General features: G+C 41.4%; 1 protein-coding gene across 1 annotated transcript; it reads right to left on the bottom strand.

Annotated features, from left to right (window-relative positions):
* Positions 1-972: 972 nt before the first annotated feature.
* LOC135705035 (flexible cuticle protein 12-like) lies at positions 973-1,853 on the bottom strand. Its single transcript, XM_065226587.1, has 2 exons — positions 1,635-1,853; positions 973-1,170 (listed from the first exon to the last, which is right to left on the bottom strand). The coding sequence occupies exons 1-2, from the start codon at positions 1,760-1,762 to the stop codon at positions 981-983; spliced, it is 318 nt and encodes a 105-aa protein (XP_065082659.1). The 5' UTR covers positions 1,763-1,853; the 3' UTR covers positions 973-980.
* Between the last annotated feature and the right edge of the window lie 14,848 nt (positions 1,854-16,701).

Below are 16,701 nucleotides of genomic sequence, written 5' to 3'. Positions count from 1 at the left end.
GTATTTTGTATCCAATTTTGGTATTATTCTTCGGTATTTTACCCCTAATGTCATGCTGATCAATAGCAAATTTTGGTATCGGATCAAAATTAGGTATTCATTAGGTATTTTCTCCTGCTCGGGGTTCACCTTCCAATGCTTCTTAGGTTGTCGGTGGTTGAATGTAAGCTTGACTGCTTTCTCACCCCAGTGTATCTGGGTTAAATCTCAGCCGAGGTCGTTGGGATTATTCTGAGGAGATGAAATCTCTGGTCATGTCTTCGTTCAGAAGGCAAGTAAAGCCGTTGATCTCGGCTCACATGTTGGTAGGTTACCTGGAACTCAGTTTTCGTCTGTGATTAATCAACAATTGACAATCGGCGTAAATCAGTAATTGGCACTCGATTGCGGAATAGATACCGACGTTAAAATGCTTCGTATATGAATATCAAACATCGGATGATGTTCGTAGAATTGATCTTCACCTTGTTCGAAGAAAAATTCCATCGAGGAGGAAGTGATACATCAAAAGTCAATGAGCAAACAAGGAATGGCAAATATTTGTTCACGTTTGGCTTAGGACTAATTTTTATTCGTCAAAATAAAAAAAAAAAAGATATGGCAGTTGGTGTTCGTACAAAGTTCTCGCTGTAGTAGTTGTTGCTGTTGCGCTGTTGTAATAGCTTGGAATGCCGCGCTTTCAGCATGAAAGCAGCGACATTCGCAGGTAACTCAAATATGTTCAAAGCAGACATTTTCGTTTCCGAAAGAGAAAATCATTAACAAAATAATATTCTGTACAAAGAGATTAAACAAAAGAAAAATTAAACTGTACACTTTACAAGCATGGACTTAGAATTTTCAGAGTATTCTCAGTTATTGTTGTTGTTGTTGTAATTGTTTAGTGCCGTCCGAATTGTTGTTGGTGTGTGCGACTTCAGTGGCTGCTGATATTTGTTGGTTGTTGTTATTGTTTTTTTGTATTAGATAAGCTCAATCACTTAAGCCTTGGGCAGATGGGCGGCCTCTGGCTGGAAACCGTTCTCATCAGCGATATAGTTCACGGTGTAGACCTGACCATCATCAGCAGTGAAGCTGTATGATCCACGGACAACCAGAGCTTCAACATCATCAGCCAATTTCTTCAGTTCAGCCTGTTCCTGGCGGGACTGTCCATCGCTGGTTTCAAAACTGTAACGACGAATAAAAACATCAACGGTCAACGGTCATCCAATACTAAATCATAAGGTCATTAAAATAAAGCTTCAAGGAATTCCAACGCAAGCAACAGGTTAAACAAATATTTGAACCGAACAGGTTGCCAACCAAATTATGATAATTTGTTGGAGGCTGCAGGTTTTTCGGTGCAGCCCGGAACGTCGCCATTGTTTGAATGCTTAATTAAACATATCACGCGAAGCAGATGACACAATCCACTTGACTACGATACTGCTCGTCATACAGACAAAGGTCGACCAACCCTATCAAACTTGAGCCATCATCAGTCGGCGTGGTGATGATAGCACCCGTTTGAATGTTGACCGACCTTCAGTCGGCATAAACGATTAGGGTTCGTTGCTCAACCATGCGACCGAATCTCTCTCAATCAGTGGAGGCTGAACTTTAACACTTCACTTGTCACGAATGACACTTACGCGAACTTGTATCCATCAACGCCGATGTTGTCGTTCTCGTACTTCAGGATCTGGGCGTTCTTGGAGTCATCCAGAGGGGCAGCCAGGGCCAGGGCAACGACGGCAACGAGAACAATGACGATTTTCATTTTGATTTTGAGATTTGTTTTATGATTTTCCAGAGAGGATGTCAAATTGATAACTGAATTTTGTGGATGCAAAAAACACACTGACGAGATAATGAGCGTTGGGCCTTTTTATATGGAAGCATTATCTCTGCGCTGTCAAGTAGAAGACGACGCCGGGACGTGTCCCATACGAAGTAGCCGAAGCAGCATCCGTGGACGACAAACCGGTGAAGAATCCTCACTCTCTCCCCCACACCCACCCATTGCTTCCTCCTCCAGCACACACGCCTTCCACCCCCTCCGAATGTGTAGAGTAGGGATAGTATGAGAAAATTTAAATATGAATATTATTGCCTATAATGTTCTCCCGCTGCTGCCACACACGCTGCCAATGGAGCGTCCTTGCGCGCCATCCAACGTTTCGGTGCGAAGCCGAAATCTTACTCGCACACCCATACACCATACGAAATATACACTTCCACATATTGTCTGTTACGCTGCTGCTCAATCGCTCAATCGCTCTCGGTTTTATCGAGAGGAAGAAATTGAAGATGATTCGACAAGACGAAAAAAAAAATGTATCCCAATCAAGTACGGATGCGGGGGGTGGAACCAGTGGCGTTCCGAGGGAGCGATGTTTAAGCAAATATGGCATACAGATTGCCAATTAACTGGGAGCATTTCCAGACCACATAGCAATAAAAAAAAAATGCATTTCAGACTCGACCGTCTCCGATTTGCATGAAACTTTGCATAATTGATTGTTGTGGTTAATTGTTCGGTCAAAAAAATTTTCACATGGCGTTTTCGATATTTTTCAACAAATTATGACTCAACAAAATTCTTTTCCAATCAAAATGACGACTTGGACAAAGTTTTTTGGAAAAATTATTATTTTTCAAGAAAAATATTCACGACAAGAAATGTTAAGTGATTTTAGGTAAAACATAAAAAAAGTGTTTGAAACTCAAAAACATTAAAATGCTCTTCAACTTTTTTTTATTAAATGCTGTGATAAAAAACTAATCAAAATGTTGATTTTTGTGACGTTTAAAAATAATCAAAAAATAGAGAAAGAAACTTTTTTTTCAACAATTTCTTCTGTAATTTTTTGCACAGCCAATATGATTTTAAAATTCTTAAAAAAATTGTTTACTGCGGAAAATTTCGCAAAATTTTTTTTAAACAAAAGTTAACACTTTACGCAAGCTATAAATAGAAAATATTAAAAAATATCACAGAGAGTTTGTAACCAGTTGGTTACAATCCGTGGATTTTCGTCTGTATGAGTTATTGTTGGTTGGGAAAATTCACGTTTTGTTAAACCTAAAACAGTAGACGCACACAAAATCGAGAGGGCTGGTGTCGCTGCTAAAATACTCAAAGGATACTGAAGGGAGGAAAATCGTAGACTTAAGCTAAAAATGGATACGCATATGCTGAAAAGAGGATTGGCAAAATTGATTGAATAGAGCCATCTTAGATATAGAAAATTAGGCAGAAGTAAACAGGCGTCCGTGTGAACAAGACCATAGGTGAAGTGCAGTGAGATAGTTTATACCCCCCTATGTACATCTTGTACATACATCTCGTACCGTACAATAAAACGGTTTCACACGGCTCGGCTCGGAAGTCAAGATGGCTTCCGAACCTAATCGAAATGATCCTCGATCGTCCATCAGGGACGATTTCCTGGAGGCCACGGTCAACGGATGTCGTCAACGACGGAAGACGCCTGCCAGCCAAACGAGCCAGCAACGCCTGCTGAACCGTATGTCGCTGATGAACACCTCCAGATCCGCTGTTTGCAGCCCGCGCCGCAAGTTTCCGGCCACACGGTAGTGCAAGAGCAGCCGTGTGGGCCAACGGTAGCGTCGCGACACCGTAAGAGATCCCGCTGCAGCAGTGAGTACAGTGCAAATTTTAAACCCTCGCATACACGCCACATATATGTGAAAACCCACACCCAAACGCCACAGAAAAGGGCAATAAATGTTTTAGAAAATGTGTGTGTGGGAGTGTTTGGTCATGCCATAGTCACAAGTTGTTGGGACAGGTTCGTGATTTCCGTTAAAATTTTAACCGGTAGAAAATTCAATGTTCACTGTAACTATGTTGAGTGGGTGAGCATCAGCTAGCACTCCAGTTGATTTGTTGCACAAAACTTGGTATGGTTTTCGCCTAACCGCCACCAGGAGTCACTTGTTCTATTCAAGGATGTAACCCGCCAGCCTGTCGAGCTATCCGTTCACAACATGGGTAGTTTAAGCGCCACTCCCAAAGGGAGACCACTCAGCAGATTGCAGGTTTGCCCGGCCTGAGACCTTCCTGAGGATTGGGTCGATGTTTCCCGAATACGGGGAGAATGCGGACTGGCTGCGGGAAAGATTCGCCCGAGAAGATTTCCCGCGAAGTCCCTAAAAATTACAGGTGCACAAGAACAACAATTTGTCCAGAACAGAAGTCACGTGAGCGGGGTTTTCATCACGGGCCTAACCAGAACGATCTATCGTACCAACTGTTAAGATTCGAGAGACGCCAGAGATCAGAATCGGGCTGATCATCCCAGTAAACTACCAAAGCGAACGGAACGACATGGAAACCCCCGAAGACGTTAAAACCTGAGAGCTTTTCCTAGTACGCTATCATAAGAAAACCATGTAATTGGGTGCTCAACGGTATTTATTTAGGGGAACATCACAATTGTTGCCCTTTACCGAAGACTGGCTACTTTGCCAGAATCCAAGCGACAAATACAGTAGCGCTGCGCTTGAGTGAAGGTGGAAGCAACGCATAGAAAAATGAGCAAATACACAAACCTCTCTTCTGAGGATGTAATCTTTGCAATCAAATTCATTCGAAGCATTTACCTTTGAGCGGCAGATGACGCGATTGTACCTGTCTCATAGCGTTCGTATGAGAAAATGGAAGAGTTGCCAGTCTTCTTGATTTGTTGTCTTCGCCTTTACCTAAGCTCATCTCGACCGAGATGGGAAATGACAGGTGTGCAGGAACTCACGATCTCCCAGTGTTGGTGAGTTCTTTGCCGTTAATGTTCACGAAAAGTTCACTATTTTGCCATACATAAATTCAAAACAAAAAATTTTATCTGCGGATTTCGACTGTTTTTTACCTGTTTTATATGACAGAAAGGTGTATGCTGGTTACAAATGTGCATGCATTGGTTGTTCGGTGTTCCGACAGATACCGATGACGGTTTAGTTTAGCCTGCCTGTCCAGGTCACGTAGATTAACGGACATGACCTCTTCCGACCACGTGTGCCTCGGGGATACTCCGCAGTCGATAGGTGGGGTCAAAAGCGGTTTCTCACGAAAGGTGGTGTGTCGGCAAATGGCTTTCGCTGCCACGAACCTCATGAACTTCTGGATCCACACACTTTGCCGCCCACTGCACTGCACTAGCAAGAGTTTGTCTAACTTGTCTCTGTTTAAACACACCACGACACGATAAGAAAACTGACCACTCTTGCCTCTTCCACAAGTCGATTCGAATTCAACGATTCAAGCTAGGACATTCCTCAGTTAGCCGCTAGTACAGAACTTTGCCCCGGAATCGTGGAATTGAGCGAAGTCCAATTTCACGAACGCAAAAAATTCTCGCAATTGTGCATCTGATTGTTAAGGCTTCGCAGCATCTCTTTCAGGGGGAGGGCGCAAAGCCGAACGGAAAAAAGGTCAACGCATTTTAAATGGAAATTTGGCGGGTCGATGTCCGCTTCTCGACGTGGTCGCGTCGGTACGCTCAACAAGCAGTTACATTTTATTTTGCGCTTGCATCTGAACGCAGGGAACTCATTTTGTATGACAAGTGTAACTCAACATGAGTGGATATTCTTTGGCGGTGAACCCATTTATGAATTTAATTGAAAAAACGAAACTTCATGCAATTTGATTAAATGAGTATATTGTATAAATATGAATTCTGAACTAACTTAATAAATAACTATCTATATGGAAAGCGTACTTGTTACAAGGAAACACTTTGCAACTGGAGTTTTTAATTTATTCACCAACTTGGGTTGGGATACAATTATGATCCGGATTTTTTGGTAGTTCAATTTGCAATAATTTCATACTAATAATTCTGTTAACTCTAAATTTAATATAATATATAAATTAAATTTGAGAACTGGTTGAGAACAAACAAGATTTTTTTTTGTTATTTTAGTTTTAATCACTTATTTTTTACCCTTGAAATGTTTTACCTTGTATATTTTCCTGAAATGGATTTTTTCCACATAACTATTTCTCGCACGTCATTTCGTTTGGTAGTGAATTATTTTTCAATCGGAGGTATCTGCAGTTGTTAACAAAGGTTCAATCGTCAATTTAGGGAGCATGCATAGTTTATTTAGTTTATTTATTAGTTTACATCAACAGGCTGAGTGTAGCCCCAATGATGTTTAAGTGAATAACATTGAAATACAAAGTCCAGCTTACTAAAATTCACAATACAATAATATACATGGTCATTCAACGGTTTACTGCGTCAGAGAAAATACGGGAAAAGCGACGGCGTAGCATCTCTCGTGTCAGGTTGAAATCGAACACTGAAGAAACTCGATTGAACACACGTTGAAGGCCGTCTATACCCAAGTAACATTTAAAGTTTTATAAAATACTACAAAGCTACTTTAAAACAACATTCATAAAACCCTGGTCAAGACTGCTTTGCCATTGATGCATGCACCAAAACCTCATTGATGCTAGAATCTGTCTAGTTGGCCCACCCTGGAGAAGGTTCTGAAGGGTATATTTTCGAAGCTCTTCAAGATTGATTTACTGCAAAATGGTTGTACGATAAACGCATTGATATACATTTCAAAACCGTATTTAAGCTACAATAAAAGCTATTTGACAACAATTAAAACCATTATCCGAGCCATTTACTCTAGCTGCTTGCTAATTTCACTAGAAAAACAACAATCAAGATAAAAAAGGATTCATAAATACCATCCGATCTTATCAAAATAATTAAATTAAAAACTGATCGTTTAAAAATCCTGCCGAATTTCCAAAATTATAAAATAGTTCTCATGAAGTGGGCTAGTTATAGGTGCCATATAAAATTTGATGTGAAATGTACGTGAAAACATCGAAAATCTTGAGTCCGCCCACGGAAAACATCGATTTTACTAATTATTTAACATTAAGAAAAAATAAATATATTCTTCAGATCGATCATTAAGCTTAGCCGAAATTTTTTTTTCTCATGATTTTTTCATTCTAAATATTTTCTCATTGCTGAATTAACTTAAATAAAGTTATATCCAAGGAAATATAGATTGAAAATCGAAGATTGTAAAAACATAAACAAAATAATTGCAATATGACGGAGGCATAAAAGTTGATTTTCATGGGCCATTTGTGAAAAAGTTATTTTGCTTTCAAGAAATCTTTAACAAATTCATAAGGTTTCGAAATGGCTTTTATGAAGACAACTTGTAGACTGAATTGATGAACCTACGCGAAACTGCACCAGTGCATGCAACACCTAGGTTTGAAATCCAAAACCACTAAAGTGATGATGTACTAAAAAATATTCCATACGATTTGACAGGTAGCAAAACGTCATTATCATTTTAACATCATTTCCATCTGCTGGACGAACGTAACGTAGATTCATCAATTGTATTTATCTAAAGCCATTTGGCTTGATCCTAACCCGTTCAGATTTATGGCGGCAATGTTGCCTACAAAATGTTAAACGTCGAGGTTTGTTTATCTTTCGATAGTTGCGCTGTGCGATTCAGCGTTCTTCCAGGCGATTTTTCTCCCGATGGCTTGGAAGAAGTTACTCAGAAAGTGTTCACAACATTTCGCATTTCGCACAGCTGTAACCTCGTCATTCCCGAAAAGATTTCCTTCTTCCGGATGGTTCTGGATGTACGGTTGAATAAATTTTTTTCCAAGTGATTGGATTGGAAACAAACTAGTGTCCGCTAACTGACAGTTTCAGTGGTTTGCTGTCGGTACTGACGCAAGTTATTCCGATCTTCATCTATTCGCAAGGTCTGGAGAAGGCTGGTCTGTTTTCAGGCTGTTTTGACAATGTTTTATTAATTTGTGGACCACGCTCACTTCACCTTTTCCCCTAAGCGTTATACGTTGTTTATGAACAGCCCCTTAATGCACAATGATACTCTATGTCAACGAAAATCTAGGTAATTTTCATCCTAATCCTCCTGGAACCTGGTATGGATCTAATCATCTCACGCATAGCTCCTGGTAGTCATCAGAACCCGTCCACAGTAGCCCCCTTGCTACGACGCTTTTACTCCACCCAGAGAGCTCAGCACGAAACTTCTTGAACTCGTGTCTCTTTCACGCACGCACTCGCCCAGAGTTCAACTGAGTAGGTACGAAGAAGAGCAAACCGTCTCCGAAAATGTCACCTTCTGCAGCAGCTGCCGACAGTCAGATGGTCATCCCGATGATGCCACACAAGAGACGAGTGTGTGCGAGCCGCTTTATTATTTATTCAACAAACAATCCACTCATAAAAATATATCAAGCTGCGTTGTACTACGCCCAAAGAAGCTGCCCCTCAGCATCAGGTTTGCAGACGGCAGATGCTGAGCAGATCTCGTGGACGACGACGGTGTGGTGTCACATAAAACATGCGGAAGATTACAAAGAGATTGATCGTGACTGAAAGGAGATGTCCGGCTGCGAGTTGCTTCTTAGATTCTGCAAAATGAACTGAGGCGGGCAAGAATAAGGTAGCCACTCTCCGGCGGTTTATTATTACAACGTGAGTACGGTGAGAAATGGTGTCGTGCAGTTCTCAGATTAAAGGGTTAGTCACCGGGCGATGAGTGTGCTGAATGGGTAATTTTTCTGAATGGTGATTCGTTTCTGGAAAGTTTCAATGACAGGGGGTTTGCAGGTAGGGTAATTTGAGTCTATGCGGAATTTGTACACCATAACTGGGAACTTTTTCCAAAGTATACTGAAAATGAATCAAATTTAAACACGGATTTCAGGGATACAGTCGAAATTCACTGGTTGGGCTTTTAATAGTTGAGCTGCTTTTTAGTTGGGCTTCCGCTGGTTGAGCCATGCCCCAATTAAAATTTGACAATCAATCGTACATTCTTCCAGGAGGTGAGCAAATGCGTTGAGGACTGCAACTCAAATGTAATGAATGCAAACATTTGGAATTTCATAGTTGAAGATGCTAATTTCAAATAACAGACTGTAGTGGTAATTTTCATACGATAGATGGAGTAGATGAAAGCATAGAGTTGATAGTTCCGTTAGAGTACGGCACCCGTGTCCCCTCGAGATCGTCAAGTCGACGATGACAGGAGCACATATCGTGGTAGGAGTAAACAATAGTTACAATTTCCAAAACCTACGACTGGATGCCTTCCTTCAAATAACAACTGAAGTGCGGTAAAAAATCGGTAGACTGTTTCAAACACACCGTTGGTACTTGAGCGGGTCGGTTTTCATCTCTTTTTGCCAGTGGTGGCGGGGGGGGGGGGGCACCCCTCACCATCCCTCTCCAAAGGAGGAGTTTGGTAAAGAGAGATGAAAAAACCGATTTGTACCTTCCTTAAAAGTTGTCCTAGCTCGCTATTATAATATTTATATGCAATCTTCACACTGCCGTACTCTAACGGAACTATCAACTCCATCTATTGAATAAAAATTACCACTACAGTCTGTTATTTGAAATTAGCATCATATAGTCAAAGTATTTGGAATTTGTTCGCAACAAACATTGTGCACATAATATGATTTGCTTTTTCCACTCAGCTTTAAGCAACTTCCCAAGTAGCCAAAAGTTTCGCAATCAACGATAAAACTCACTTCCAAGTTCCATTAAGTTCAAATAAAGTTTGGACAGAGCCTTCAAGTTACAAAAAGTTCGAATAAAGTTCCGACAGAATTTTCTTCCCAAGCCACCAAAAGTTCCGCATTTAACGATAAAACCCACTTTCAAGTTCCATAAAGTTCCAATGCGTACTTGAAGTTAAAAAAGTTCCAAAAAGCATCCCCAAGCACTCCTGATGAACTTCAGGCAAGGCTGAAAACATGGCCTCAACAAAGTTCTGAACAAGTTCCCAGCGGAGCTTCTTAGCAACTTTAAAGTATCTCAAAAATTCCCTGCGGAACTTCGTAGTAACTTGAAAGTTTATAAATCATAGCCTATATGAAGCAATCCGCACAAGTCGTTGTTAGCAACAAAATGTCATGTACGTAAATATGAAATGATCAGTGGGTCAAATAAATCATAATTCTAATATTTATGCAGTGCATCAAAATTCTATCCAAACATAAAAATTTAAAGAGCAATTACCTGGAATACCAGACGGCCAAACACCAATTTAAAATTCATCAAGGTGTTGTGTTTCGCATTCAAGTCAGTCAACTGGCACTGAGAACTCCAACATTAGGCGGGACAAAAGCTCACTTTAATATATCTCAGATGACGTAGCGGTTCGTGCTAGAGCTCTCACGCAGAAGGACTGGGATTAATTCTTCAAACAGCTCCAATTCTAATACCAATGATGATAAATCAATACACGTTCTTCATACCTGCCTTTAGAAATAACTTTCATAAAAGTGCGAACAATATAAAATTGGTATAGAGGACAAAATCTTTAACTTATTTTCTAAAAGTTCCACCAGAAGCTGCTCAGAATGCTCTACAATTATGGTATCGGAACTTTCAAGTTCTTATAACGACTTAAAAATGAAGGCGCGTAGAATTCTATAGATCACGCCAAGCTGCTTAAGCCACAAATAGCCTTTTATCAGAACTTTTGATTACTTGGGAAGTGCTTTAATCCGCTGTGATTGCATCCGCTTTTTGTGAAATCTTCTCAACAACAACAAAGGATGCGTAAACCAAAAAAAATAGCCTTCTGTCAGTTGACCCAATTGACTAATCAAATTATACAGCTCTTTAATAAGGAAAATCTTTAAAAGCTTGGTAGCCCATAACGAAGTAATGAAATTGTGTTATTAGCGGAATTAAATTGAAGATAAAGGGCGAACACGAATTTATTGGCGTACACATTTAATTTGCTCTCAAATTTGTATGGTGGTTCTATACATGTATTTAGCTCAGTATACATATCAGTGTCAACATTTCAAAGGGGCGTAATTGCATTTGTAAACAATGGCTTTAGCCATAGATTTCTCGCAAATAAAAGCTCACTCATGAAAAATAATAACACCACTAGGTAGATGAATGTTTCCTCTACCAGCTAGCATTGTAATTTTGGAGAGGTAAGATATCATTCGCGAGAAATTAATGGCTAAAGTCATTGTTTACAAAAGCAATTACGCCCCTTTGAAATGATGACACTGATATATTGGATCAATTTTTAGGGGTTGTTTGGTAAAATGCCCAACACTTTTGCTTCACGTCATCCATAAGAGCTTGTACAGTCGTATCAACCGGTGGAAACTAACGATTTAAAATTGGCTAGCATACTTGACTAGCATATTGGTCCGAAGCAAATCGATTAACGTACCCCATTCTAGTCGGAATTCTAGTACTACACTATGTTTGTTTTGATTTGCTATGAAAGTTTGGCAGATAAAATGAGGGTTCGTGGATTTTACTATGTTTCGAGGGGTGCATCGATTAGCTTGGGACCGAAGAGAGTACCAGAGCTGAGCCAAAAAGTTGAGCACGTTTCTTCGGGACCTTCTGGTCTTAGAGTTACCTCTATGGTCGTATCGGTTACCTTTTCTCATTTTTTATCCATTTCCTCCGCAGGTCATTTGCATCCTTTACTTCCTCCTTGGGCTTTCTGAGTTCGCGCTTCATCATGGCCCAAAAGGTTTCAATTTTGCGTAGCTCTGGACAGTTTGGTGGATTCATGTCCTTGGGGACAAAATGCACTGAATTAGCTTCATACCACAGTGTTCACTCGGCTGTCGACAAAAGCAGACCACTCTCGATGTGTGCTACGCGATCGTCTGTTTTCTCGGCAGCAACCATTGTGTGGTCCTCCTCATTGTTCTTCATCAGCAGTTCTTTCGGTCGATGCGTCGTCGACTTTGGAAAGCAACCGTTTCGTGATGAGTGTGTGAGTGCTGACCACGTTTTGCGTCCATTGCTGCAATGGACGCGCTCTGACCCTCGTTGGCGTACAACAATTTGCCATACAATGAAACTACTGGAAGCGGCTCCAGTTCTGATGGAGGAGGCTTTTTGGATAGCGGAAGATAAAGTGTTTATTGTATTGTACCTTTTGACTATATTTTTAAGATGTATTGTATAGTGACCAAGAATCCTCGGCTCTGTAAAGTTAATTCGGTTGAGCCTTATCAAATAAATTAATAAACAAAAAAAAAAGCTTCATACCACAGACAAACAGACATAGCTCTAGCAAGTTGTTCATCGAACAAGCATTTAACGGTCAATTTAAAAGTATCGTAGTTGGTAGTACCGCCACCTGTGGCGCGCATAGTCAGTTCCCTTGCGTTTGACGTTTATACACTATCGCCATCTGTTCAGCGTACTACCCACCACAGTGTACTCAACAGATGGCGGTAATGTTTTAGCGACGATGTTTACAGTGAGAAATATTCAATGTGTTATGTCTGTTTGTCTGTGTTCATACCATTCGAGCACGCTTTTAGAATAGTGATATGAAGCTAATTCCGGCCAAAACAATGGTTTTTCACTGTGTTGCTTCAAAAATGGCAGTAGACGTTTTTAGAGGCATTAATTTTTCTAAATTTCACCATTAACAGTGCCCTTTGTAATGAATATTTTACTTCTTTTTTCACAACTAAGGTATTTTGATGTAAATTTTGACATTTTCTTTTTCTTTTTCTTGAAACGATCATCGAGTTAGAACTTTTCTTTTCAGGTGTAAAACTCCTGTCCTGGCATTTTTTGGAAGTCAGCTTTGAAGAGGTGGGCAAACAGCTCATCTGACTGAGCGGATCAGACCCGCCCAGCTCAATAAGGGGAGCTGATTATTTTGAACAGCTCTTCATCGGACATATAAATTATAGAAATTTTGACACAAATTCAAAATCGTAAAAGAAATAAATGGTTTTGGTGACCCTTAACCAATAGAGCTTTATCTTAAAACTGCATACAAAAAGTAATCTAAACAAATAAATTTGTAGCTTACAACATTGCTCTACTTTTCAATTAAAAACGCCAATAATGCATCAACTGAACAACCACCGCGTAAACTAAAATGCACGCAAAATTGCCACATCAGTAAAAGTAGAAAATTTATGCGAGAAATCTATAACTATATCACACGCAATGATAGAATTGACGCCTTTTCTCATGCTATGCAATTCAGTCTACACACAGATTTTAATGCTGATGTAAATTCTCCAGCAAAATTGCTCTCACCATTCTCGGAACAGATCCGGTTCTGGTGCAGAATCGTGAAGAATCGAGAGAAAAAAGATCCGAAGAGCTGAACGGATCCGAGAGTCATCCTGAACAGCTCATAGTGAATCATTCGGGTCGATGATTCAGATCCGGAGCTGAGCTGTGAGGTAGAGAGCTGCATTTCGCTGTTCTCGGTTATCTGCTTATGTGCGGATTTTCCACTCCCCCAGAGAATTATGGGAAGAGAGATGAGAGCACATATGCTACAGCAATAAGAACCGGGAACGTAAATACATTGGATAATATCAGTAGACATTTTACATAGTGTAAAACATATAAATTTGTCTCTCTCCCATAAAGTCGCTGGGAAATTTGCTTTTACCGTTGATGCTATCGATCACATGTTGTATTACGCGCGCATCTTGGTTTACGCGGTGGCTATTCAATGCGTAAGTGGAGTGTGGAGTTGTTTAAGACTTGTTATATCAGTGAGCTGATGAGCTGTGGTTCCTAAAAATTAAACCGCGGGTTATCAGCTCACTTTAGTGAATCAAGTCTTTAGAACAGCTCGGGAGCGGATCGCACTACTCTAATTCGGATCCAGAGCTGAGCTGTGAGGTGGAGAGCTGCATTTCGCTTTTCGGTTATTTGCTGTTGTGCGGATCTTCTGCTCTTCCAGAGAATTATGAGAGGAGAGGTGAGAGCACATATGCTAGAGAAGTAACATTAGCAATAAGAGCCGGGTACGTAAATCCTACATTGGATAATACCAGTAGAAATTTAACATCGCGTAACACATGTACATGTCCCTCCCATACAACCGCTTGGAAGTTTGCTTTTACCGTTGATACTATCGATCAGTAGGCACTTGTTGTATTACGCGTGCATCTAGGTTTACGCGATCGCTGGTCAATGTGTAAGTGGTGTAATGAGTCATTTTCTGAAAACTTCCGCTATTAGTATGATGGAATGGTTTAGCCTCGTGATATCAGTGAGCTGATGAGCTGCGGTTCTTAAAAAATGAAACTCAGCTCATCAGCTCACTTTAGTAAATCGGGTCTTTAGAACAGCTCAGGAGCGGATCACCCATCTCTACAGCTTTGATGTATGTTTCACTATCCATCACACAGCAACTGTATCTGGTCAACATTTCCACGTAGAGCTTCCTTGCGTGGGTTTTTGGCAACAGTTTGCTGGCGTTCATTGCGGATTGGGAAGTTTTGAACCTTGAATGTATGTAATCTAGCTCTTGCTTTGACCTTCTGCACGTAACTTTGTGGAACACCGACCTTTTTGGCAACATCAGGTTTAGAAATGTTGGGATTTCGGGTGAAATTACCCTTCACCATTCCCTCCGTCAGCTAATATTCCGGAAGGTGGCAGCGTAGAACAACAGTGGACGAGCATCAAGAATGCCTTTATTGAAACAAGCGAGAACAACCTGGGTGAGCTGTGCACTCAGAGGAAGGTAGTTTCACCGATGAAACCTGGAGGAAGATCGAGGAGCGGAGACAAGCAAAAGTCGTAATAGAGCGAGCAAGGACCCGAGGAGCCAAGAACGAGGCCTGTTAGCGGAATTCGACTCTAGAGAGGGAAGTTAAGCGTGCCTGTATACAGGACAAGCGAGCGTGGGTGGACTGCCTGGCTGATGAAGGGGAGGAAGCCGCAGCAACTGGCGATATCCGCCTCCTATATGCTGTTTCACGATGCCTGAGCGGGGTAAGAATGAACCCAAGGATGCCTGTGAAAGACGCGACTGGACAGTTGCTCACCGACCCCACTGACCAGTTTAAACGTTGATTTGAGCACTTTGAACAACTTCTCGAAGTTTCAGCGGTCAACCAACCATCAATATCTCGGCATGATCCGCCAAGGGTGAGGCGCGTTACTCGCGTCAACACTGAAACTGTATCATTGCAGGAGATAGAAGCAGCAGCTATCAGAAGTATGAAGTCCAACAAAGCCCCGGGGGTCGATCGCATATCAGCAGAGATGCTCAAAGCTGACCCCATGCTATCCTCACAAATGTTGCATCAACTATTCGTCAATATCTGGGACACCGCGACTTTTCCGGCCGACTGGATGCAGGGCGTCTTGGTAAAAGTCCCCAAGAAGGGGGTCCAACTGTATGCGACAACTGGCGAGGCATCATGTTACTGTGTATTGTTCTCAAAGTTCTGTGTAAAGTTATCCTCAATCGGATACAGGAGAAGATCGACGCGACTCTCCGACGACAGCAGGCAGGATTCCGTGCTGGAAGATCATGTGTGGACCATATTGTCACGCTCCGCATCATCTTGGAACAGGTCAATGAGTTCCAAGAGTCCCTGTACTTGGTATTCATTGACTACGAAAAAGCTTTCGACCGACTAAGCCACGAAAACTTGTGGGGGGTGATACGCATGGGAGTCCCTGATAAGATCGTCAACCTCATCGATGCGCAGTACGAGGCTTTCTCATTCAGAGTGTTGCACAACGGAGCTTTGTCTGACCCGATTCGGGTAATCGCGGGTGGGGGGAGAGGTAGCTCATCGATTCTTCCGGTTCGCCTCCTAGCATCGTGCTATAAGGTACCAGCTATAACCAGGGTAGTTGATCGATAGCTCGATGACGTCATTTCGTTGGCGTCTGCAATGGGAAATTCTCATAGTAGGCGTTGATGATGGGACGTTGTCGAGTTGTTGAATAGCAACTATCGTGGTAACTCACCTGTCGATCTGCCAAATTTGGAAAGACGTCTGCATTGAATTGTCTCATATAATAATATTCCGCCCACTATATCACAAGAAATTGCGAGTAGCTGAGTGGAATGGAGATAAGTTAAGCATTGGGTACAGGACCAAGTCTCCCCTGGGTGGTGCCAGAAGATGAGCGCAATAGAATCATCAAGTTGTCATAAGGCACGGAATGAGACTATTGCATGGCTGGGTAGTCAAAGTCTTCCATTCGTTAGTCATTTCAGGTGGATTAGAACAGGTTTAGGTTTAGGGTGGGCGTTGGCCAGATTTGGATTTTTCAGATGTAATCCTGGATAAGACCCTGTCATTGAACGTCGCGTGAAAGTGGAACTTAATGAAGGCCTAAGTACTTTTTCGTAGTTTTTAGTTTTTGGATTTGAAAGATCGTCGGTTACAAGGGCCTGCTTACTGAGCAGAAAAACGCGGTCCCAGGTCCTTACATATCAAAGAGATTTATGGTAAAATCGCTTGTGTATCGTGTATTTTGCGAAACTCGTTGTTGTCGTTGATTCCGGGTTTGAATGGATACAAAAATTTGAGCAACGGCATTATGTGATATGAGGGGCTCGGTGGCCTTAGAGCAACCGTTTTTGCTTACTGAGCAGAACATCATGAGTCTAATCTCAGGCCCAGCCACATTCAAGATTTGTCAATAGTTTTATTTGTTAATATGACTACATGGTAATAACAGCAACTCGGTGATTAAAAAGGTGCTCGTCTGCCTAGTGGCAAACGTTTTTGCTTACTGAGGAGAAGACCGTGAGTTTAGTCCCAAGCTCGTTCGGGTTATATGATCGTTAGGACATCAATTCAGCTTATCGTTTACCAAAACGAACCCTGCTGCAAACCCAACCCTCTTATCCAACATCCCAGTG

Source organism: Ochlerotatus camptorhynchus, unplaced genomic scaffold (genome assembly GCF_037179485.1).
Source record: "Ochlerotatus camptorhynchus isolate MF236.1 unplaced genomic scaffold, CSIRO-AGI_Acam_v1.1 ptg000257l, whole genome shotgun sequence".
NCBI classification, from domain to species: domain Eukaryota; kingdom Metazoa; phylum Arthropoda; class Insecta; order Diptera; family Culicidae; genus Ochlerotatus; species Ochlerotatus camptorhynchus.
The sequence above is the reverse complement of the archived record's forward strand: the minus strand, read 5'-3'. Positions and strand labels throughout refer to the sequence as shown.